Below are 25,805 nucleotides of genomic sequence, written 5' to 3' on the forward strand. Positions count from 1 at the left end.
TAATTAACTAATAAATAACGAAACATGATATCATTTTAAAATCATTCGTCCGTGCCATTTTCTCGTTTCCGCCTGTTTTTTCTTTTTTTTTGCTGTTGTCGTTCTCTTCTCTGCCCGCCTTTTCGATCGCACCACCCGTTGGGGAGATTTTTTTTTCGCTCCGTCTTCTCCCGATCTCAAGGCATCTTTTTTTTTAATGCTTACACCACCGGCGGCAGGCATGAATGCCGACAAAACTTTTCTTTTTTCTTCTCCCCTTCGCAGTCTCACTCTCTCTCTCTCTCATTCGCACACACACAAGCCATCAGCGACCATACAATTCCATTAGGGCAGAGCCTCATCCGGTTAGGTTAACTGGCCCGTCGTCGATGGGCGCTTTCGGATCGTCGCCGCCGTGCAGCGAATAACGTGTCAAGAAGATCGTGGTGGTTTGTAATTAATAGAGGATGTGGCGTTTCCTTTTTATTTTTCATATTTTTCTTTTTACCTTTTAGATTTATTACAGGTTCATAAATTCAATATTTTTCTCTTACAAACGAGCACGCGCTTGTTTCCTTTAGTTCTCTTTCCGCTTTTATCCGAGTGTGTGTGTGTGTGTTCGAGGAGGGCTACTCGCTTTCCTTGGGCTATATGTACAATTTGAACGTTCCTCTGGTGCTGTGGTTCGTTCGTACCTGTTCTCGTTCTCGCTCCTTCTAACTCCCCCCTCGCTACCACGCACCCTAACCACACTCTTCACCCTAAAAACATCTGGTTTCACTGCTTCTTTGTTTTTTTTGTCTGTGCTTTTTATTCTCACTTTCCCACCCCCTCCCCCTGTTTTTCTTTGTCTTCCGATGCGGAGTTCTATCTTCCCGCTTTACCACACCTTTTTTTCTCTCTCTCACAAGAATGCCGTGTATGTGTGGGGGTTGTGTGTGTACATCTGCACTTTGCTCGGCCTACTTCTCCTCCTGTTGCATTCAAACTAACTTCAAACCGATCTACGGCAAACAACAAAACTAAAGCACGGTGAGAAACGTAACGCGGAACTTGTTGCAATAATAAATAGCATCTGTCGGTACATGGTACTAGTCCTTCTGTGGGTTCTTCTTGCTTTGTGCGGGATCAAAACGAACCGTCTTCACCAGCTGTTGGATGAAATATGAACAACTCTTAAACGCAAACGCAATCAAGATACGCTGAATGCAAAACCACCATATCAACCTAACGGAGAAGAGGCAAGCATGTGTAAAAGATGATGTCCAGCGCGAGAGAAGGTAGCATAAAGCCGGCTGGTGAACAACAAAAACAGGAGCATCCATTTCCGGAGAAAGCACGCGAATTCTTAAAACGCTTCTATCGGGTGATAAGGGTGTTGTTTAGATCGTGAAGTTCTTTCCGAAAAGCCGTACTAACCTAACGAAAAAGCATTCTGCCGACTGCTCGAGAATATCTCGAGAATGAAATGCACATACTCCGTCGTCCATTATCATTTCGCACGCGCCTAGCCTATGCCTTGTGCCAGTCACACAGTCACGAACACACAAATAACGACGCCGCAATCCCCGGCATGATTAGCAGCCGTCGTGTGGCTCTCAAAATTCGATCGGTCATATGCGCACTCAATCGGGATCGGGATCGCGATTTGTCACCACTGCTCTTCTGTGTTGTATAATAACCATCACACATTCTCTGTGCATTGTACGACGACGTGTAGTTTCGCACAACTATTTCAAACACGCACACTTGATGATCGTGATCGTATCCGCCCGCGCGCGCGCGCGCGCGTGAATGTGTTTTGTTGATTTTGCATGCTATCTCTCCCTACACGCCCGTCATCACTCACGCTTTCTACAAGGAGCATGTTCTAACAGCAGCATCAACAGCATCAGCACTTCGGCTTCATTATATGTCCGCGTGTGCACGTTCTCTCTCTCTCTCTCTCTCTCTGGTTTCCTTTCGCCCGACCCCTCTTTCGTTTGAAGAATAATCTTAATATCACAGTTGATAGAACAAACACGATTGGACACCCTCTTCGGTTCTGCCTTGACTCCTTTCAACAGGTCAGCAACATCAGCAGCTGTAGTAGTCCTTCTTCCTTCGTCCTGGCTGTAGTGGTGTCGCTTGTTTGATGCCACTCAGCAGCAAGACAGTTTCATCACCATGACGACCATGATCTTTGCCGAACTCCCGCCGCCTACTGATGAACTGCTGCTCCCATGCGTTGGCCGTAAAGAGCCGCCGCGTACGGTGAGTAGTACTGACCGAAGGCGGCCGCAGGGTTGAAAGCGGCTGCCGCTGCAGCCGCCGCACTGTACGGGGAACCAGGCAGGGCCGTCGGGATAGCTCCGGGTTTGACGTACGGATGGTACCGGGCAGCCGAAAGCGGGCTCAACGGCGGATTGGGATAGCCTCGGTGGTGATGGTGTAGAGATGTCGGCGGGAAAATGCCACTCAACGGCATCAACTGCTGCTGCAGGGCAAGTGCCGCCGGATCGGACAGGTTGGCCGTGTGTGTGCGTAGATGGGACAACAGTTCGTCGGTGGTGTTGAACCGTTTGCCGCAGTACGAATCTCCGACGACCCAGTTGCACATGTACGGCCGTCCACCGGCACTGCCCGGTGGCTGTGAGCCACCGGAATTGACCGCAGCAGCTGCGGCTGCGGCGGCTGCAGCTGCTGCAGCGGCCGCCGACGATGGTGGCGGATATCCGGGGTAGGCGGACGGTGGCATCGAACCAAGCGCCATCGCCATGTACTTCTGGTGATCGCACTGGGTACATCCGGCCGGACACTGGCTACCCATCAGCATCTGGTGATTGTGGGCCGAAAACTGGCACCCGGTACAGTACGGATCCTTGCAGATCGGAACCAACGTTTCACCACCGGATGGTGTCTTGACACGCGTGTAGCTGAGGTATGGATTGGCTCCGGCGGCACTGGCCGCTGCGGCTGCCGCGGCCGCTCCCGAGTAACCGGCCGCTGCCAGCATGGCCGCATGGTGATGACTGAACGCTCCGGCGAACGGTGGCCGGAAGGCGGGATTCGTATGATCGATTCCCGACGGACTCGGCAACCCGGCCGCACTCATGCCGTACGCGCTGGCCTTATATGCCGACGGTCCCAACTGCCCCGGGTGTTGTTGCTCCTTGTGCAGTGCCATCATCGCTGCCGATGGACTGCTCGAGGGTCCCGCCACAGATCCACCACCCCCCATCGCACTCACTTTGTTGTCACGATCACTGGGCATGCCGGCGGACGAAGCCCGCCGATTAGCTTCCGGTGTGCCACATTTGTGGCTGCCACCGTGCTCACCACCACTCTCATTGCTTCTCACACTGGCACTGCCACCCCCGCGACCGGAGGAAGACATCGGTGAATCGGCACTTCCACGTGGGGAAAGTGCCCGACCACCACCCTCCCCGCGGCGACTTCCATCACTGTGGCCACCACCAACGCCGCTGCTGTTGTTATTGATTTGGCTCACACTGTTGTTGTTCAACACGTCACTTCCACTGCTCATCTTGGACGAGGGCCGCTCGTCTCCGGACGATGACGGTTTGCTAAGGTTCACTTTCGTGGTCAGCACGTTCATCTCGTACGGCTTGAAGGCGAGCTTGATCTCCGGCGAACCGTCCGACTTTTCCGTCTTCACCGACGACGGTGATCGAGACGCCGATGAGTGGGACGTCGGATCGACCTGGGAGGATGCGGACGAGTTGCTGCCGGACGAGGACGACGAGCTGCTGCTCGTGGAACTGCTGCCGCCGCCACCATTCGAGGATGATGATTTTTTGTTTTTGTCCGACGGTGAAACGAGCGACTTTACGGTAATGTTTCCCGGATCCGCTCCGATCTGGCTGCACGTTTGCGCCAACAACGCCAATGGGCTCTTCTTGGCGTCCAGCTGCAGCAGCGAATGAGAAGAAAACGTGGAATACATCATATTAATGACGGTGATCAATTACGCAAAGAAAAAAAAAATTCCGTCGTCGTCGTGTGGGTATAACTTACCGTCGTCGGCAGCGGAGAAAGGTAATCCGGCTGAAGGTATTGATTATTTCCAACTTGCAACATTGCGGTGCCGTCCAATATCACCATTTGGGATGGGTTTTGGCGGGAACAAAAACTCGCTGCACCAACGAAAGATGATATGCACTGCTTCTGGACAAACGCACCCACACACTTCTTCTTTTCGATTGTCGTTTCGGTTTAATCTCACTGAAACTGAACTCTCGTTCGTGCGTTACCAAACGTTTTCACCCGCGTTCGGTTAGAAGGTTTTTCTTTGCTGTGTGTTTTCACTCTTCACGCCACTCGGACACGCGCATTTTATTCACTGCACTGCATTGTTGCATGCATTGGGATGACGATGATTGATGCGTTTCTCCTCTGTTACTGCTGCCAACCATCCCTCTATTGGCCACTCACAGTTGATCATGTTATTCAGCGCCCATTTGTGCACTGACCCTCACAACCACTGGGGAAGGAGCGAATTTATTATTATTTTCGTTACTGCGCGCCACCGCCTGGAGGACGGTTTTGTTTCCAAACAGTCACACTCCGAATTTCACGGCGATGCATCGAATGCAACTGCAATCAACAACCCCTCTCTCTCTCTTTGACACTTCTGACACTTTGACGCGCGTGATGCTCGCGTTCGAACGTTTCTTCTTCCTCGATAGGCTCGTTATTGATTCAATCAATCTCACCTCGTCGTTAACGACCTCATTCACACTACACCACTATCTCCACCGGTCCCGTGGGGCCGTAGATCACCCTCTCTTCACGGGTACTCTGACAGGAAGCAAACCCCCCGTAGAAGATGCACTGCGGCGGCTCACACGCCTTTTTCGTCACAACACGGGTGTGCGTCGTTGTTTTCGAACCTGAACACACACGCACACACACACCCACACACAGGTGACGCGCCTGATCGTGATATTCCGATTGGCGCCACCAGGGCAAACAAAACAAATTTCACACAAAGTATCTCGCTGCGGCTAGTAAGTAGTAATCCACGGAAAGGGCGACGACGACGATGCAGTAGGATCCACTAGTGGCGCGCGGAACCGTGCCTCACTACTAAAACGCGACCGATACCCGCTTTGCTACGCTGACAGTTCTCCGGACGCTGACGACGGACAAAAACGCGAACCTTTCGCTTCGACGGTGCAACTGAGTTTGACGGTCTCCGACGGTGGCCATCGGCGCGCCAACCGCGATCGTGAGGGCTGCCCGTTCAACGAGAAAGCGCGAGAGAAACGCATCCTTGCGTGCCAGAGCGAGACGGAGAGTGGTACGATTTGTCCCATTCGCGTGAGAACGCGTTTGGCTCCAGATGAGAGAGCCAGCTGGGTGCAGGGTTCGTTGTCGTGTTTGCGATGGCAGGTATAAAGGACAACTTTCCGATTGAAACACCGTTTTCAGCGTTCATTGAATGTTTTGGCCCATGAAACACATTTTCACGACAAACGCGGATTATGTGAGGAAGCACTGAGCCACGAAAAAGCACATTCGGTGTATTGCGATGGACTATCGCAGTTCCAACCCTGCAATCAGCGAGGAACCCATTTTGAGAGACCGTTTTCATGATGGCCGGCGTCGACCAATCACAGTGCGCAAACGCAACTTCACACTCCAGAGCGAGACAAGCATACGGTGCTGGTTTCTTTTTTTTGGCGTGTAGGAGAATTCAACTCTGGATGATGCGAGCCTGAAGCCCCGGCCCAGAGAGTACGAATCACGGGAGGCATTGAATTTTAAGCATCGAGAAAACATCACAATCACCTCGCCATTAAGCAGAAGTTTGCTACGTAAGAACCAAATATCCTACCAACGGTGCGATGGAAACTTGCCCTGGTTTCGCCAGCGTGCGACCCACGGCGCCGCGCTCACAAGAGCGCGTGAGAGAGAGAGTGGATGGAAAAGAGAGCGTAAAAGTCACCTCTCTGAGAGGGGATTCATTTGAAAACGAAACGAAGATGTACAGCCCATGAAAAGTAAACAAAAGTGAGCAATATTCCGAGAAAACCACTTAACACGTCAAGCATAAATTTGAACAAAGCCCAAACGAAGCCGCGCACACCATTCGTTTGCGATGATGGGCCTGTGGCAGCAAGTTGTGTTGCTGGCGTGAAAGCTAAAAGAAGGGTAAGCGGTGCTGCGGACGAGGGGAAGCCAAGCAAAGAGAAATAAAAACACATAGGCAAGACTGGCTTAGCTCGCATAGGGGATACCGGGGCCATTTGTAGCACCCGCGGCAAATTGTAACCGAAGTAGATTTAAGCGTAGAGTTACGAATCAATCTGTAAAACCATTGACGATGAAAACTGGCGACAAATGAGAATTTTCACTTTTTCAATTAATATAAATAACGAACGATTCTGACACACCTTGGCTAAAATATGGTGGATTATATGCCTTTAAAGTACACTTATGCGGCATATAAATGCTATAAAAAGTATGCAAACTGCGTACTTATGTCGTCGTTTGCAAATAACGGCACTAACACGTTAAATTTATAGCAAATGACTCCGTGAACGTGAAGAAACACTATGACTCCGCGCTCCCCTATACAATTGCACCGGGCGGAAATGATGGCGATATGCGATGCTCGGTTGCTCGTTATGTGCGTACTTTGTTCACACCCGGGGTCCCGGACCCCGTGCTTGATGTGTCGTTTTGTGGCTCGTTTATTATTATTATTTTTGCCTCCTCTACGACCCCCACGAGCGGTACCACCCAGGCAGGGAGACAAACACGAGGCGTTGCGGATGCTGCTTCAAACCAAATGGAATTCACTGTTGACTTTGATTACAGAAACGAACGCAATGCGGGAGACGCGGGACACCGTACGTACACACATACGTCAAGCGAGTCAGCGTCAAATAATTGACAGATTTCTCGTCGTTGCACACACTGCATCCAAGCAGGCTGGTTTTTGACGGCAGCGGCGGTAGCCTCAAAAAGGTTCCGATCGCACGCCGAGCGCAGAGTTGCCTGCAGTACTTCTGCTTTTGGTTGCGTGTTTAGCGGATCCGGACTGGCACGCAACCCGCGATGCGCACACATTTGGGATTGATGCGCAGCGTGTGGTGCGTTGGTGTTTTTTTTGTCTCTCTGCCACGTCTCATTTATCGTACCGACAAAACATCATTACCAATCGGGGGTTGGGTGCCAGCCCTTTATGTGATGGATCGTGTCAATTCCGCACATCGTACGGCCCATTCTGCCGGTGCGCAGCCCATATTTATCAGACAAGATCGTTCTGGCAAATCGCAGCACGAAGAAGCAGCGGCGGGCAAGTAGGTGTAATTTCGTATGCGAAATTTCCGAGTGAAAATGGGCACGCGTGTGCAGCTTTGCGATCAACCGCCTGCGTGCTTTACTACGATGATTAGGGAGATGGGCGCGATATAAATTATATCCATATCACTTACAAATCATATATTTTACACTCGACAGACAGATTCATTTAAGTAAAAAACAACACAATACAATTCTTGTACTATGAAAAATGCACAGAATCTGAATGCCTACAATGACCGAATGTTCGTTTTTGAATAACATATTGCGTAAAGACAATAGCATCGAATCTTCTGCTTGTTATTAGTACAAAAAAGTTGTATGTTTCTTTTTTTAGGCTAAAACCAAGATTTTATGACTCGTTGAGCGTGAAGACACTTGCCATTAAGTTAAAATACATCAAAAACTGTTTATTCTACCGGCACTTTCCGGTAGGGTTTTTCCTCCAACCCCTTTCAAAAATAGTACAATTAGTGAGCCCCCAACACAGTCGTCTGAATATGGCAGTCCTCTAGCTGCCAGCGACGGCGGCGTTCAAGTTCCGTGCGCTTGGTTTAAATTAATTGTGTTCCCCCCACCCGTGTTCTTCCACCGTTCACCGTCATTTGCTAGCTGTCAATTATTTGCTAAACTTCGTCCTCTCACCACCCTGTTAGAAATAGAACCTGTCGAGCGGCGGAGATCATGAGGCTGATGATCGCACCTCTTCACAACGCGTAACGCCCACCCGCCCATCGGTTCCGGATCGGCTTTGTCCACGGCCGACGACCACCGCAACGCTATTTTTCCGACAAACCCGCGCGCCAACAGTGAATACTTACCAGCCCGTTTTGTGCTTTTCTTGCTTCGCGCCATTATTTTTACTCTTGCTTGCCTTGCTGCTGGCAGTAAATGTCGGTGTTTGTGTGTGTGTGTGTGTGTGTGTGTGTGGTTGTGTGTGTCAATTGCCGCTCAGACCAGACCACTTGTAGAAAGCAAAGAAAACGGCGCTCTGCTCCCTGCTGTCCCGCTTGGGCATGAAAGACCTTTATTCCTCCAGCGCGCACACACCAAAGGCAAGATCGACGTGGACGCATGGATGAAAGATTACATGCCCGGGGAGAATGAAATGCCGCAGATTGGAGTGGAAAATAACACGATTCTGACAGCAAAATTACACTCGATTCCGACAGTCGGACATGCAGCTCAGATTGCGATAGATTGGGTTGAGGGTCTTTATGCCGGTTAGTTGATTTTTTTGTTGCCGTCTTCCTTCGTTTGCTAGTTCTTTTGCTTTCCACCTCGCTTCGCTGCTCGGCTGGTGGCTTTGGCATCGAGTGTTCCCTGTTCTTGTCCTTTCCGTCGAGCCTGTTTTCCCTGCTTGCCCATCGTTTACACGCGAGCGGTCACAGGCAGCACCAACCGACGACCGGCCCATGGAGGGGTTTTGGACGGTAATGGAAAAGTGATGAGAACCCTTGAGAAAAGAGGAAAGAGCCGGTCTCCCGGCCTGTTCCATGTTCTGTTGTGATGTGACTTGAACCGAGCCGGAGGTGGTGGAAGCTCACTGTTTTACTCAAATTAACACCACGCGCTTAAAGGATGGATCCATTAATCTTTCATTTTATCTGCGAACGTTACATTTTAATCAACCGCGCTCGTTGGCGGTACGAGAAATAGCAGTGCATGTGTGTGAGTTTTCTTATTCTTGGTTCGTGAACCAATTCAACCAACTGGGAAAAACATGATGGAGACGATGCGTTTTGTTCGATTGATTTCCTAACAAAAATAAAACCCGTAACCGTCCACAGTTTAAGCATCCTTTTTTTTCCTCCTCCGAAGAAGTAAAAGCAGTCATTTTTCCGCCTTCCTGAGCGCATTTCCGCCAATACGTACAATTATGCGCCTATCGGTGCGCATCCGCCTTTCGATATTCAACACAAGGCAAAGGGAATACGACGATGTAATTAAATCACCACCAGCACCATAGCGGGTGGCAATGGGCCATAATTATTTCCAGCTCAGCACTCAGACGGCACTTCCTTTCCACACCCAATTTTTGAGGCGAAGTTCCCCCACAAAACGCCATCATAATAATCAACGGGCGAGCAGACGCGGCTCGATGCCGCCAAGGTGCGTTGAAGCAAAAATGGAAGGCGGTCCTGTGAAGAGTCCTCCAGCGTCTCCGATAGGAAGGCGCAATCGTTTCTACTGCACCGCCTGAGGTGGCCACGGGACCGGAGTTGCGGGTTTACGTCCCACCCAACGCTCGAGACCGCCTGGGGTGTAATTATATTTTCTTTTCCCCCTTCGAAAACCCCGGCTCGAGGGGGTGCTTGAAAGAAGTCTAAAATCTTAGAAACAATATTTATTCTGCACTTCTAGATGCCCCCTTTCTAGGTGCCGAAGGTGCTACCGCGGTGTTTGAGATACGCTCGTGTGCGTACGTACAGACAAAAAAAAACACCCTCCACCATTCGGTAGGTGATGAAATTGAAAGTGAAAATAAAATCGCCATTTTATCGGCTGGAATCGTCGGCGTGCGGGTGAATGGATTATTATCCCCAATCCGATCGCGAACCAGCCGATGCATCGATGTGCAATGCATCCTTTTATTCTGCATTTTGCATTGCATCTTCTGTGAGCAGCACTTACTTTTGAGTTCCGACATGAAGTTCTGACGGAGTGAATGAAATAAAACCAGTTTGGGGACTCAGCTTCCACAGTAAAGGCACTTTCATGGAATTCTTGCAAAGCAGAAGTGTACGATCATTCAGGAACGCGTTTACGCTTCTAAAATTGCTCATGCAGAGCATAAAGTACTGTAAATATAGGACCTTCATTCCATCTAAAGCCTCAACAGGCAATAAAACAAAAGCCAAAACTCTTTATACGCGTCGCGTCGTAAAGCAGGAAACCACTCTCATATAGTGGTAATATTTTATTTCCTTGTCGCTGCCGGGGTAATTATTTTATAAATTAATGTCACTCCCGCTAGCATCTTGGGTCGCCTTCTTGGCAGCCTGCCTGCGTGCCAGGAAGCAACGGGGAGAGCAGCGTGGCGGGGGAGAAAAAAAAGAGAGCCCATAAATCTAGCACACACAGTTGTGTTTTTCGGGCGGGCGGGGGCGTGCGAAGAACAACAGAATCGCACCCACGGTGAAGGGCGTAATCGGGCACTGGTAGTGTGTGTGTGTGTGTGTGTGTGTGTGCGGCTCGTTTCACGGTCTAAAACGACGATAAAAGAAATTGCACCAAGTCTCGGCGGCAAGGCGAGCAATAATAACGATGATATTAAGCAAAGCTGCACCAATGGGAGCACAAAACTGTCTTACAGTCGGCGTCATTAAACCGCACAGGACTGAGAGTGAGACATCATTTAGGAAAATTAAACGCCAGATATGAGCAGCAGCAGCAGTTTGGGGATGGGGAGAGTACTGAAAACCAATAACACAGGGCCTAGGCGAGTGCGTACCACTAGTGGCGCACGGTGAAGCCGCTCATTTTTCATCCGGGGTGGAAAGCGGGAAGTTCACCCGCTCAGACCCGTACGCTGAGGGTGAGATAATGGCGCGCACTGTTGGAAACGGATGAAGTTGTGTAGACTTAAATTTATTGTTATGATCAGTTAACACGGTGCTCACTTACTCACATGCCTGCTTTACTAACTTCTTTTACCTTGCACCGGCAAGGTGCCGTCACGAGCGGCGCGTTTGACCACGGGCGTGAGCGAGCGCGCGCGGTCTGGTTGCCTGGGTCTGGGGGGTGTGTGACATTAAATGGATTTTTTCCACCCCCACCTCACGCATCACCACGCCGCCACCGCCCCAGCACGAAAACAATTTACTTTATGCGGTTTTATGGCGGCATGAGAGCGTAGCATGTTTATATATGGTTTAGCTTGTGTAACATTAATCAACCCATAAACGGAGCCCCGGGCTGCTTATGGTCGCCTTTGCGCAGTAACCTGAGCCGTGCGCCAGGGGTCGGGGGAAAAGACCCGAGTCTACAAAGTTTTTTGGGGCGAAATTTATTTTCCAATTCCAGCCGCTACCACTGCTCTCGTGTGCGGCTCTTCGCGCTTTTCCTTCGATAAGAAGTGCCGTTTGTTCCCTTCTCTTTTTTGCACGATTCATCGAAAAACGCACTGCATGTGTAAGCGGCATCGTCGCAGCTAATTAGCAATCTTCACTTTCAGGCGCAGATTTCGTGCGCAACATCATGGAGAAAAAATGGCAACACATGGGTCGGCTTGCATTTTCACAAATCGACCGGTAAAGAAAAGCTTTTAAAACGTATTAAAACGTATCGACACGTAATGAAAACGTACTAACACCTTCACACCGACTCTGTTCTAGTACGGGAAGGTCTGAAAGCAAAAATAGTCACGTTTTGATGCTTTACATGGTAAAATATGCGACAAAACGCCACGCTACACCTCCAACACGTTTTGCTTCTGCGTGCTCAGTTGTACCTCAATTTTTGCGGCTCCTCAGTACACGCTGAGCTAGGCTACGAGCGATCAAATTTCAATACTTGCGATCAGTGTAGCTTTAGTTTAGCTCTGCGTTCAAACATCCACCATTTGGTCGTGGTACTCGAGGACGTCAAAGACGTATTAATCAAGCCAATAGCCTCGCCTAGTTGGCACGCCAATTTGTACCTCCGCGAACAGACACGAATTGAGATTGTTTGAAGACACAAAAAAAACAGCTACAAGGAGCATGTGATTTATTTATTAACTCACAGCCGCTCGAATGGTACAGGCCAAACCTAGCGCTGACGGAGCAGCACAACAAAACCAAACAAAGCAGGCGTAGAAAAAATTGCAGCGCTAATGCATAGATGTCATATACACGCACGTCACTGTACACACACGCGCACACACACGTCGAGGCCACAAAATCACGATAAATTGCCATGTGGCGTGCCACGATGCCACGCCAGATACGGTCGGCAGTAGCAGCACCAGCATGGTAACGTGAAATGTTACCTCAAGATTTATCGAGCATACGCACGGGGCAGGCAGGCGGGCATTAGGAAGGTAAGCTGTCCGTCTCAACTGTCATCGGCATCTTGAGTCCTGCTGCGGGTGGTGGTGTTTGCCGAGTGTTTGACCGAGGGCCTGACTCCGCGCGCGAAGGAGGCCATGACGAATACAGCAGCAGCTAAAGCAGTGCAGGGCCATAATTGATCATCGTTGCCGCGGCAGTGCATAACGAACGTTTCAGTCACGCGACGACACACTCCTCGCCCAGACCAGACTCAAGCTCAAGCCAAGCTGGCAGGCAGGAGCTCGAACATGCCACCAATGGGTCACCGGAACGGAATGGTACGCGGACCCGTCGGCTGATCGCCGTGATGCATTACCAAGCATCACCATTACGAACTCATTAACTAACATGTCATTTCACTTCGTTAATGCACCTTATCGCTTCGACCGGCGGGGACCGCTGGAACTGTCAGCAAATTTCAAAGCCCTAGACGCATAAATTTATGAATTGAACATCCGGTTCCACTCCGTCATTTTAATGCCGCAGTAGGGTGCGGGCAGCGCTAAGCCCGCGTTGGCAGTCCGTTTTATACGAACTGTACACCATGCACATGTTTTATGATCATCATCCATCAGCGACACTTGCATTCTTGTTTCGTTACCACCCCGCTGGGGCGCAGGCCTAGCGGTGGATTAGGGGGAAAAAAAGAAGCGCAATAATGTAAGTTTGACCAAGGAACTCGAGCCTCCTAGGTAGGGTAGACATGTAAGCCCGCCCGTTTCGCAGGAAGATCATGCTAAAAGCGCTTTGTTTTACTTTTGAAGGTGTTGTTGACCGCTTCAACAACAAAAAAATGCTCATTTCTCACAGAGGCTGTAATTTTGTGTTCACCGAGAGACAAAATGGGATTAGCAAACCGATTTAGAATAAATAAATAAAACAAATGCTAATCTAACTTCTACTACTGCTACTCCAGGCATTGCTTTGGACAGCACGATATAGCTATGAAACTGCAATAGTACACTCGTGCAGTTGAAATAATCAAAATGCTCGGTTAATTGCCGTAAGCTAGGTTGTGGCTTATCAACATCAAAGAAACGTAAAATTGAAGCCATAAATCATCCACATTACGGTTTAGGTTTCGGCACGTTCTCCCAGGGTGGCCGGTACGTGTGCTCGTGTATCTGGAGCAAGTGTGGTCTTATCAAAAAATTCATTAGATTAGCGTTGATGGATGGCATCGGAATGGCCATGGTGAACCAATTGAACTTACACCGCTAGAACACTTCATCCATCGGTGGCCGCATCGGTTGATGTGGTGGAATGAGTTGCCCCGGTTAACAAAAGCACCAATTTTATGTTGATTGTAAATCATTTTTACGAAACAGTCGAGGTTTTAGTTCATGAATACCACTTTATTTTTTTGCGTCACATGCATAGCCATAAATCATGCGGAATGCCAATGTTATCAGCGGGCTCGATTCGATGGGCAGTAAATTAAACTGAATGCAGGAAATATGTGCCAAAGAATTGGTTCTTTGCGCTCGTTTGCTACTCGTTTCGATCATAGGCGTAATTATTAATCAGATTTATTGTGTATCAAGCAGTTGGCTAAAGGTTTTTTTTATTGGAAAACCCAATCCATGCGATCTCAAATTTGTGAAATTTTGTACACTTGTAATAGATGCGCCGCATCGACCATAATATTCGTAATAGACGTTTGCTAAAATTCACACACATAAGGGTCAATAAAAATTTCACTTCTTCAGATATTTGTATCCATGCAACTGTTCAATGTATCGACACCATGGGTAGCTTTTTATGATCACGAGGACAATAAACTATGCACAAAACAACGGAGACTAAAAATGTTTACCGCGTGAGCAGAATCGGCATGGTTTCCGTGATTTATGATTATAGGTGGTATGATAACTATGGTTACATGTATACTTTACGGGTCCTGCCGTTTCCACTGGGTACAGGTTTTGTTACAGGCGGCTTGCTTCACGGGGCGAATGTTGGGTTTGCTTTTGTTTGTTGATCTTTTGTTGCTTGTGCGATGGACTTCGAAAGTGTCAGGTATTCCTAAATTTAATACCGATAGATTTACAATCTCAAACTGAAACGCCTGGCGCAATTCGTTTGGAATGCTGTGTGCGAGAGATGCCTTTTAAAAATATCGTTAGCCTGCCATAAAATAGTTTTGAAGGAATCGACTTGAACAGAACACGACAGAAGGTTTATTTATTTATTTATTAGCACTATGTCTTCCAGCACCAGAGGCCTACAAGACTCTAGAATTGAAGGTGCGTCGAAATAGCCGCTAAACAATTTAAGCACAAACATACTTTTAACTATTTTCCTTCGCTGCTCATGCGATTCAAGACCAAAAAGTACGCATCTCGTTTTGTAGTTGGCCTTTACTATGCTAGCCCAAGCCATCCGGTAGTAAAAATGTTCGTTAAACGTTTTTGGATAAGCTCTAGCCTGTCAATATGTTGTCGATCAATTGGAGATTAAACAACAATAGCGAATTCCAATATGGGTCTCACAAGAGCGTAGTAGAGGCTTTTGGTTTGGTTGAAAAGATAGGTTTCGTTAGTTTCCCCGTGTTGATAACATTCTATATATTCGCATACAAACTCTTCAACTAGCACTTTATGTAGAGATGGTGTGAGCTTTAACTAAACATCAACGGTAGAAATTAATCGGAAAGCTTGTAAAATTATATCGCCTTTAAAATTTGTAAACAATTCAATGCAAGGCTTGCTAAACTTAGCTAAACTTTGCAAACAAATGCATCACGCGATTGGTGACAGGATCGTCTTCATCTATCGATCGGTAATCGTTTGGCAGCCGATTGAAGACCGCCATACGGATACTGCTAGGCGGATGCAAACACAAAGAGAAACGAAAGAGAAAGGTTCCTTTTGCAAAATCATTTGTACCCCTACACGGAGACCCAATTTGATGGTATTGAATGATTGTACTGTTCCGACGAATTTCTTCCACGGCAAAAGCATTGGTGCCGAAATGAACTAATGAGTTGGCTAGCCGTACACGCTAGCCTCTGGCTATGAGGGTTAGCACAAAGGATCCCATATAGTCATTACGAACGACAACTTCGCTGCAGCCAAGCACCGGAGCTGAGCCTACTGCGATTGCTCGTATTTGTGAAACACGCAGAGTATGGTTGGTTGCTAGGTTACCATGCACTGGGTGCGAGTGGCATTTCATGTAGAGAGCAAACGATTAACCTACGGGAAAACCAGCGCACATTTGGTCGAATCCAATAAATCACACCGCAAGGAGTCAAATCAGCATGGGACAATGACGACCTGGTGTGCCGCCCCGTGCAGCGGCAAGGACAATTCGTAAATAATAGAATTATTACCAGAACCCCCGTCACGGAGGTACTAGAAGGACCGTGATTTTATGTTCCCTTTATCGGAACCTTTTTTTTCTTTCTTGTTGTAACATTGATCGTAATCAAAGATCTACGGGGAAGGTCAGGTCATTGTTGTGTGCAAAAGTGGACAGATCGGTGGCTAGCAGAGCCCAACACGAACACGGCACAAAAAAGAGCTTTAAGGCTAATAATGTCCAAAATAAATCAGTGTTTCCATTGGCGATAGAAATCGGTTGTTCCATTTATCTCGCAGGACCATTTCACATGAAGAGCCATATTTCAAAGAGAACTTGTCACGCAAACCGTTTTCTATGGAAACTTAGATAAACAATTTTGAACATTCGGACGTCCAGGAAATACAGACTGAAACATGGGAATAACGAATAGAAGCACATACTGAGGCGGACGAGAAAAACAACTTGAAAATTAGAGTTCCAAACTCTCAGACAAATCCCCGTGGAAAGCAAGATGTTAAATCTGCAAAATGGTGTGCAACAATTGTTCAAGGACTTTTGGCGCACGGGAAAACTGCCTCAAGTCCAAGGATGGAGCAGGGCTAGACGTTTGTATGCTGATGCGAAGGCTATCGCAGTTAGGCCAAAATCGTAAATGCTTCGAAACATAAATCGTTGTGTCGTTGCTCCGACAAAAGCGTGGCATATAGGCATTTCAAGGTCAATTGCTAGCGCGTGGATTGGTAATAAAATATCTAAACGGGCAAGCTGTAGCATACCAAGAGCATCTCATTGTTGTAGTTACTGTTGTGTAGTTATATATCAACTTTAAACATGACGAGAAAATTCGAATACTCAAGACAAATGACACTTACAGCATTGCTGCATTGTTTCTATGGGTTGCGCGGATGGAACGTCGTTTATTGTCGTAACAGCATAAATCACTATGTTTTCTCCCTGTACATTAAAGTTCACCGAAAGGAATTGCAAACAGCAGGGAGCAGCTGTAACGCTTATAATGAGACATATATTCATTTAAATCTTACACACGCGTTGCATTTACAGAATTGAGTGCAGAGTGCACGCCTGTTTCACGGAAGGACACATATATGGCTGAATAATGTTCAGCTTCTGTTAGTTTTATGTTCAAAGGTTTCCAATATTATCAAGAATTTAAGATAGTTTCACTAGAATGCTTTTCTCATAGCAACATTTTAATTACTGCATAATTGAGCTAAACATTTTTATTTGTTTATGTACATGTTTGCTTTTAAGGATTTTAAATCAATTAAGTAAGTACTCGTATTTAGTAAGAGTGTAGGAAGGATTTTCAGAGGTATATTTCAGCCTCTGGGTTCTAAGATCATTTGTTATAAATTTCTATTTAAAATCAAAATTTCTTTCATCGTATTCATGATGTTATGTTGTTATGTAGCTCGAGGACAAAACTCTCCCCATAAATGTTAGTTAAATGTTGAAAAGTGACAGTGACAATGTTTAACACTCAACTACAACAAGGAAATCCGTGGCATCCAATTCGGTACTAACATTAAGTGTGAGTATATCATGATCTCTCGATGACGCGTTCCTATTCACTTTGCATCGAATTTTAAAGCACTCCCTGAACATCAATTTCCCATTTTAGTATTAATGTTCCCACCGTTCGACAACACCGACCGTGATTATGATCGATCGATGAGCTACCGTAATTAAAACATCTCGTGGCCCATGGCCAGTTCTGCTACTCGCCGTGGCATTCCGCACATGCACAGCCACATTACAACGCCATTCCTAGCAGCGAAACCGAAAGCGAGGTGTGCAGACGGAAAAGGTGAAAAACCATCGGTCAAATAATGTGACACCATGTGTCTTGGCAGTAATTAAAAACGCCAACCGAGCGAACAGACGACGGTGAAGTGGCATAGTGTTCGGATTTTGCCACCACCTTCTGCCACCATCATTACCTCGCATGTAGCCGAAACGAAACGAGCGGAAGAGTGAGTGGCAAGAGGTGGATACGTCAGGGGGTGGGGGAGGGACCTTGTGAGGACATAACCGAGCGCGACTTGAAAGAAAACCCGTCGATTGAAAAACCGAAACGTCTCGCCACTTGACTGTTGACTGTCACCCGCTTGTTATGCACCGGAAACACCCTGTCTGTCATTCCTTTGCTCTGGATGGATGGCGAGTATGTGTGTCCGCGTGTGTATGTGTGTGCATTGCGCTTACGGCAGATTGAAGATTAATGCAAGCTGTTCGGTGTGTGTCCCTGGCGATGGATGCCGTGGCTGCTTGAACTGTGACAGCCGGGAAAAGTTGAGAAACTGACAAGGCACTCAGCAAACCGCCACTACCGTTGTTTGGTCAGACCAGCAGGAAAGAACGGGAGCGATCTCTGTTCTTTTTGTACATATTTGCGGCAGAACAATAAAAAAAAGAGCGGGTCCATTTCGGCCGGGAAGGTGCGCGAGAAGCAAACCGAAGCTCCACGCAGGAGTGAAACAACAAAACGAAAGAACACAAAAAAATACGGACAAAAAATGAATGAAACATGACTTGAATTTGTGCGACGAAAGAAATGTGTCTGTCTTTTCCATTCGTCACATGTCAAATAAGATGAATGACTGACAATTTCAAGAATGATTTGATAGATTTTCCCCCTTCGTGTACACAATAAGCCGATTAACGAGCGATTCCTTTTGCTCCCGTCGACTGTCGGAACCGTCGGCAGGAAAATGAAGGATGTAAACAGAAAAAAAGAACCTGAAAAGACACCGCCGACGGTACTGCGACCGACGGTTTCAGCCGCATTGATGATGATGAAGTATTCAGTGTGGTCGGAGGGATGCTGCCGCACTGATGCTGGTTGGAAAAAAACCGATTCAGAAGACGGTGGTAGCGGTAAGAGTCAAAGGAACCCGAATACAATCACGAAATATATACATTCGCAGTAAAAAAAATATATTTATATATATATATTTATATATAAATGCCACCGCAAGGGGTGGCCAACGGGCAAGGGCATATCAACTAACCCTTTTACGGCTAACCAATTGCCAGTTCTTAAGTGGCAGTTCAGGGCTGTTCAACCCTTTTTATCAGAACAATTCCCGAGTCGAATCGCTAATCCTCCTCAGGTGCCGGTAGTGTGCAGTTATGTTGAAAATTATGCACATAGATAATGATGGTCGGCCCTTGGCTGGCAATTGGATGTACCAGCAGCGTTAAATGATGAGTGCGAATGTTAAACAACATGCATAATTTGATACTAAAACGTATCATTTGCTCAAGCATGGGCATACCGGACAGCAGAGAATATGTTCGGTGGAGGAAGTTTTGCTGGTTTCGAACGATAACATGCGCTTAATAAACGGTTTAATACATCACATGTTTAATACAATTTTTGTTTAGCTTAATTCAGTTTTGTATATGACATTTATTTCATAACCATGAATCGTTGAATAATTTAGTTTACAATGACTGCCAATTATGCACATTACATATTCATTTATTTCTTCATTTTTTCAGAAATTCGTTCAACTGGCTTGTCCATGATTAACTATTGTTCGTAGTACCAAGCATGGTGGAAAATAATGGAAAACGATTTGATACTCTACCTGAAAAGTAAAAAAATGAATATTTGATACATATATTATATCGAATCTTATCTCTTTAAAATTAAACTTAATATGTCATTCGCTGATATAATGGACCGTTGGTTCTATACATGATTACTAATTCCCGTTGAATTGAGAGTTTAGAGTATAACTTGTTTCTTGTGTTTTTTTGTGAACTAATGACATGTTACTTGTTCACAAAACAAGTATAAAGGAAGAACAAAAATTTGAAACAGGACCATTGATTATGGATTTTTAGAATTTGTTTTAGATTTTTTTTACAGTTTTGTATAGTACCATAAGGGTGATATGTATGTGACTTCTTTTCTAGAGTACCATATGGTTGATATGCACGTGATAATCATTCAAAAAATTGTCCAATGTAGCAAAAGCTTATGTTTTCAGACTCTTCGTATTTTATCCAATGTAGCATTAAAAATAGATCTTTTTCTAAAAGCATTGTTAAAAAGAAAATTAAAACTTTTAGAGAACAAAGATGCCGTCAATTTTTAATGCTTATGCTGAAAGTAAACTACGTTTACTTTTATCTTCTACTGCACGCACTAGTTTGGATGCAGTTTTTCATGAATGATACGATACCATTTTCTATGAATGGAATATCTGAAAGTTAAATGTCAAAAAGTAGAGACTCTTGAAGTTTGGTCAAAAGGCATTAAAAAGACTTTGAGACTACGATCATGGTTATATCAGCTAAGACATGTTATAAGGAACATATTTAAGAACATCGTACGTATTACAATTCTATTAAACGTATCTGGGCAACTATTTAAAAATGTTTTTTTATTCACACCGTAGCCAACCGCAAGCATCATGGCATAACAGTCATCGATCACCGAGCTCATAACACGTAAAAGTTCCAACACTCGTTTCGCCATATTCACTACACCTTCTGTACACCCTAATTTTTCTCGCTCAATCACCAACTTTCTCAAGTTATTCCTTTTTTTTAGTGAGACACATCAAACGCGGCGACTTGAAAACGCTGTGCAGAAGGAAGACATACATCATATGACAAATGGTCTCTGCTACTTCACTTTTCTCCTGTGGCACTCCGGTGACTCTACCAACCGACCACACCAAATCCTACAGTAGCAACAAGCAAACATGAAACCAAAGCCAAACCGAACCACAACCGTGCCTCTATCCCCTACAATCTGCTCCTCACAAGGATCGTCGTTTTTGCTCGAGCACAGTGATAGATAACCAACGAGCGAAAGAGACCGCAAACGACACCGGTGCCGAAAGGGTTCACGGAAGAGAAGCCAACATCGGCAAGACGGACGGACAGATTGCGAGAGATGTGGAAAGAAACTGTAAATTGTCACATAAATCAATGTAAATTATTTCGATGCCTGTCTTCTCTCAACAGATTCATAAATAATTTCACTAAATTCATTTCATTTCTCGCTTCGCTTCTTCGTCAGGCATCCGTGTATTTGTGCCGGCCGGCCGTCTCGGCGTTTTTGTGTGCCGTTCCTGTCGGCACGGTGTCTGTGTGCTTGAATTCTGGTGGTAGACGACAGCTCGATTTGGGCACCGACCGACCAGACCGACCCCCGGACGACAGAGCAATCTTGTCGACAGGCCAAAAGAGCCGGCTTGAAATATGCTGTAAATGATGTCCGTGTTAGCCGTATGACCACATTGGGCCGGATTGCTCGCTTAATGTTTGTCGCCTGTCCTGCTGTCCTGGCTGATGATACGGATGAGGAATATAGGTAATCTGCTGAGAAACGAAATGAGTACATCAATGCGCTCGTGAGCTGTACTATTTTTTTACTAGATTAGCAAAGAGCATAAGCACAAGCGATAAGGAAACACACAAAAGTTCGCAAAGCTGGTATTGCCTTCTTTCTACTGCACTTGCATAATCATTTCAAAGAGTATCATTACGCCCACTTAGTGTTAGAATATGCTCAATGTTTAAAAAGCTGATTCATAACATCCAACACTCGTCATCAATAAAGCAAAACGTGTTGAAAAGCATCCGTGGCGACGTAAGGAAACAGCAAGCCATATTTTACATCCCCATCACGGTCAAAATCGAGTATGATGAATATGTTTTCTTTTTCACGTTCAAAATTTATGATCAAACCGTAGTCGGCAGGGCTATGACACCGCCAGAGATGCTACTCTGACTCAAAGTAAGATATTCCCCTGCACCGTGCTTCGTCTTGCCAGCGCCGTGACGAAACACGGTGTTGGTTGGTTATGAATAATCGGTGCGGTTTTCCGTGCCTCTTCGGTGGTCGGATAGTCAGCGCGGCTAGTCGGTATATAGCGACGGGGCCAATGTTTTAAAAGTGAGAAGTACACACTGCTTTCGAGTCGTGCTAGATACCGGGAAGATTTATACTGTTTGTCAAATCCAGACCTGCTACCGAGGGGCTCGAGCAGTCGTTGCTGCCCTGTGCTGGTGAACATATCGGGCCACATATCTCACGTTCCTTACAACGCAAACACACTCGCGTCCGGTGCCATCCGGGTCCATACGTCTTCCATACATGCCCTCCCCAGGCCGGGATTCGCGTCTGTTTGACAGAGAAGCTGGCTTCAGCTGTTTTTATTGCTCACTTAGTTACAAAACATCAATTGATATATGTTTATCTTGTTTCCTCGGAGAGGGGCTATCATTTTCCGCAATGTTCGCGTTATTAATCATGTGAATCGGGCCTATGTAGCGGATAGATGGTGTATCGAAATTGGTTCGTTTGCGGCACGGGGTACCACGCTAGGATCATCATTCATCATCACGTGAATGTGCAAAATTTTGCTGCATTTCTTTAGCAGCTTAGCTGAATGGGTATTTTTCGTATTTGTATCTTCAAAAATCAAGAAACAAATATCAAACGCCGAAGAAGAATACTTTAAATGGACTTAATTTACGCAACTATTACAGAGAGTCTCCTATGTCATGGGAGGATCGAGGATATACGAAGAAATAGAGAATACGTGTAGTAAGAATACAAAGGTAAATGCAACGATCAGTGCTTTATTCCAAGGTTTTTTTTTAAACATAAAGTCTCAAGAATATCTTCCATCTTTGAGTCGACTTCATTCACCCCGCTACAAATACTGTTGAATCACAATTCAACTGCCTTGCCGATCGCTATTCGATCAAACGAACGGAAATCTGACTTGTCGAATGGCGAAACCGAACGCCGGACTCCGTCAGGCGCTCGGTGGGAATGGTTGTAAATATTCATCAAATTTATTGCCGAACAGTGAATTCTGTAGCATCTGAAGCGAGTCAGCAAAAGCGAACCGAATGCGGGCAGCGCACGTGAAACAATCGAAACTTGTCGGTTTCAACTTGACTGACAGTGATATCCTGTCAAAGTGATCAAGGTTTATACATACATATTGCCGCTGGAATATTTTCCGGGCGTTCGATCGAGGGAACTAAGCCGAAGACAAAGCACGCCGCACATCAAATAAACAAAAAGCCACCAGTCGGGCCATCGTGGAGCGAAGAAACCCGCGCCGAAGAACGGGCTACAAATCTGGACCCAATTAAAATGTATCGGGCTAGGTTTCGTCGCAATTGACAGCGGTCACAATAAAAGCCAAACATTGTGCGGCCTCCGGACGCAGACGTCGCAGGATGAAAGGATCCCATCATTCTATCTCCCATTGCGATGGGATCCGTGATGCAAAACGTTCGGAAAACGGTCGAATCGTGCGGTGGCTGAGTGACGTTGAAGACGATTGATGGAAACCCGGGCAGCAAACGAATGCGGCGTACAGATGAACGCAAATTGATCAGAACACGGGCTATTGTATTTAAATTTTAAATTAGATATCGAACTTCAATGTCGCGCCATCTTTACCGACGTCACTAGGTGCAGGATGTGCGGACAGCTACGTTACGGAGTCAGCGTGATTGGGGCAATGGGTGCCATATCGATGGATCTTGGTTAACGTTTTGCAAAATGAGCCCCATGTAATGATCTTGTGTGCAATATTTTTTAACATTTAGTAGCCTTCAGCATTGAGAGTATACGCCGTACATTATGTTTCACTAGCGTGCAGATCAATTTAATTTTTAATATGCTAGTCATTAAAGCCGATCCTTTTTGTGCCACTAGCTCCTTTTTAACTGTTTATGAGCATGTATTTTGTCCAAAACATGCGTCCTATGGCTTAACACGTCCAAACAGGGTGGGTATTGAATACATTAAGCGAACACCAACTGCCACGGTTGACCTCGACTTAAACCTCCCATTTGCAGATCACTTCGTAACACACAAGGCATCCCAGCGAAGACCGTTTCCATGTCGGCTGGTCCTAGCCGTTCGCGAATATCTTACAGGGGGTTTGCTCGGATAAGAGCCTTTGTCATTCGATCCATCAATCTTACCGACCAATTGCCCGACCAACCGTTGACAACAGCAAGTAACAAAAAGAGCAAAAAGCTCAGGAGAAAAACATTAATTATATGTAAAACTGCTGCCTTTTATTTATTGTGTATGCCACTCTTCATTATATCTACCAATCATCGCGCCCGCACTGAAGGACGGCTGTGGTGAAACGAATGTAGTTGTCTGCATTGCACAGGAGCAAACAAAAAAAATACCAACAGATTAAACTCCAGAACGCGCAAGCCTCACGTGTTTGGCAAGGTACGGTGTCCACGAGAGATGAGGAAAATGAACGACAAGGTTAAAATCAATTCAAAACCAATGCTCTCGTCAGAGGGCAGATCTCTAGGAGCGAGCAAGGATGCGGGGAGCAAAAATCGAATCCCAGTTCAACTCACAGGATCACTCACACATGCTTCTGGGCGCACATGTTGTTCGTTTTGGAAATGGCCAGCCTGACATACGCGGTACGTTTGGCATTGGCACATGACAGGCGATGTTTTTTGCAACGTTACTCGCGGTGCAAAAGGAACGTGACGTTTGTGCAACGGCGGTGGTGAAATTCCGCCGTCGATCTGGAGAGTAAGAAAAATGCCCTCCATCCTCCGTGCAGGGCGCATTCATTATTCAACAGCAGCGTTACACGGTGGAAGGAAAAAATACGACTCTCCAAATGGGAACCATCGCTACCTCAGTTTGTCGTTCGAGTGGCAGCTTGCTCGATGTGTAAGCTCGTTTTTCGCTCAACTGACACCGTCCTACTAGATACTAGGCAGCACTTGCTTCCTCCTTCTCCGACGCTGGCTGTCATCGTCATTCCGAAGCACGCTGCACGACCGATTGCGACACCAAGAGACAGTTTGACTGATACCGAGATCTGCTGAAGCACCAACATCCGTCTTTTTGTAATGGTCGCTGACATTCGTTTAGCAAACCTCAACGCAAAACAGTGTTGTAGAAGATCGAATGAGAATGACACCGACAACCGTCGTTGGGACGAGAACGAACGAGTAGATTCCGCTACGGGCATTCGGGCGAGTCGAGCAACGTTTGGAATCGCTGCGTAGGATCCATATATTTTAGCACAAGCGATGAATTAGATGACGCTCTTGACACATGCACCTTGAATTGTGTTGACTGAGCTCTGCATTCTATGTATTACTACATAATCTATGGTCTTCCGATCCGAAAATAATCAATATTTTCTCTTCATGGGGCTACAATTTTAGATGATATAGTTACTCAAATATCAAGTAATATCTTAACTAACCTATTAGGTGACTCAAGAAACAGCTCGGTTTAAAAAAACAGGGTTTTTTTTTCGTTGTAATAGACACTTTACATACGAGTGTTATCATAATATTTAACTGTAGCCGATTTTTTAGCTTAATGTTTCATCCATAGTCAATGTGATAAACGAAATTAGCTCCGTCAGGCTTAATGTTCGCTTCGTTAATCTTCGAAACCATTTTATCTTCCCACAGCCCTACCGGAGAGACAACCAGGCACGATATAGGCACTCTTTCGTTAAATATGACAGCAGATTAGGTTTCATTAGCGTGCCGACGGCTAACAGATTTGACTACCAAATGATTACCAACACTTTGAATTGTAGTTTATCATGGAAAAGAAAATGTGTTTGAATGCTTGATTTTGTTTTCTTCATCATCGGCTCACGTTTAAACCTGACTTTCATGTGGCTTTCACGATGGTGAAAATGATTATCAAATCATCGGGCGAAGCTTCCATCCAAATCGATGCGTATGTGAATTTAGATTAGATTTATGTCGGTCGTTGTGTTGATCCCTCTCTTATACGTTGTTTGATACTAGGCGATGCAGCATTGGTAAAATATTCAAGCTGTGTTTTTATTCTCAGCCACGGCAAACAATCGGTTCAAAATACAGATATTAGAGAACCTCAATCACTACACTTAGAAAATGTGCTTTATAGCACCCAAATGGGGATAAAAGCGTTTTGTAATGCTTATAACAGAACGACAACTTTAATGCTTATCACGTTATGACAACTTATAATCCAAATGTATATAATATGTTTAAATGCATAATTGTGTACATGTACATGACAATATGTAAATTCATATCTATATAAATGCGTGAATATATGACGTATTTAATATACATGAAATCCATAAATTAAACGATCGTAACTTGGCTCTG

The 25,805-nt window shown here is 45.9% G+C and overlaps 1 protein-coding gene across 1 annotated transcript; it reads right to left on the bottom strand.

The window, feature by feature from the left end:
* Nucleotides 1–429: 429 nt before the first annotated feature.
* Nucleotides 430–4,122, bottom strand: LOC128727075 (zinc finger protein Noc). Its single transcript, XM_053820942.1, has 2 exons — nucleotides 3,997–4,122; nucleotides 430–3,889 (listed from the first exon to the last, which is right to left on the bottom strand). Exons 1-2 carry the CDS (start codon nucleotides 4,081–4,083, stop codon nucleotides 2,180–2,182), a joined length of 1,797 nt encoding a protein of 598 aa, XP_053676917.1. The 5' UTR covers nucleotides 4,084–4,122; the 3' UTR covers nucleotides 430–2,179.
* Nucleotides 4,123–25,805: the final 21,683 nt, after the last annotated feature.

The sequence above is a fragment of the Anopheles nili genome, chromosome 3 (genome assembly GCF_943737925.1).
Source record: "Anopheles nili chromosome 3, idAnoNiliSN_F5_01, whole genome shotgun sequence".
NCBI classification, from domain to species: Eukaryota; Metazoa; Arthropoda; class Insecta; order Diptera; family Culicidae; genus Anopheles; species Anopheles nili.

Bases quoted from the DNA above. Each gene is read 5' to 3' on its own strand.
- LOC128727075 (XM_053820942.1), bottom strand. From the start codon at position 4,083: ATGGTGATATTGGACGGCACCGCAATGTTGCAAGTTGGAAATAATCAA. The intron at 3,890-3,996 runs GTAAGTTATACC...TCGCTGCTGCAG, and splicing joins TTTCTCCGCTGCCGACGACG to CTGGACGCCAAGAAGAGCCC.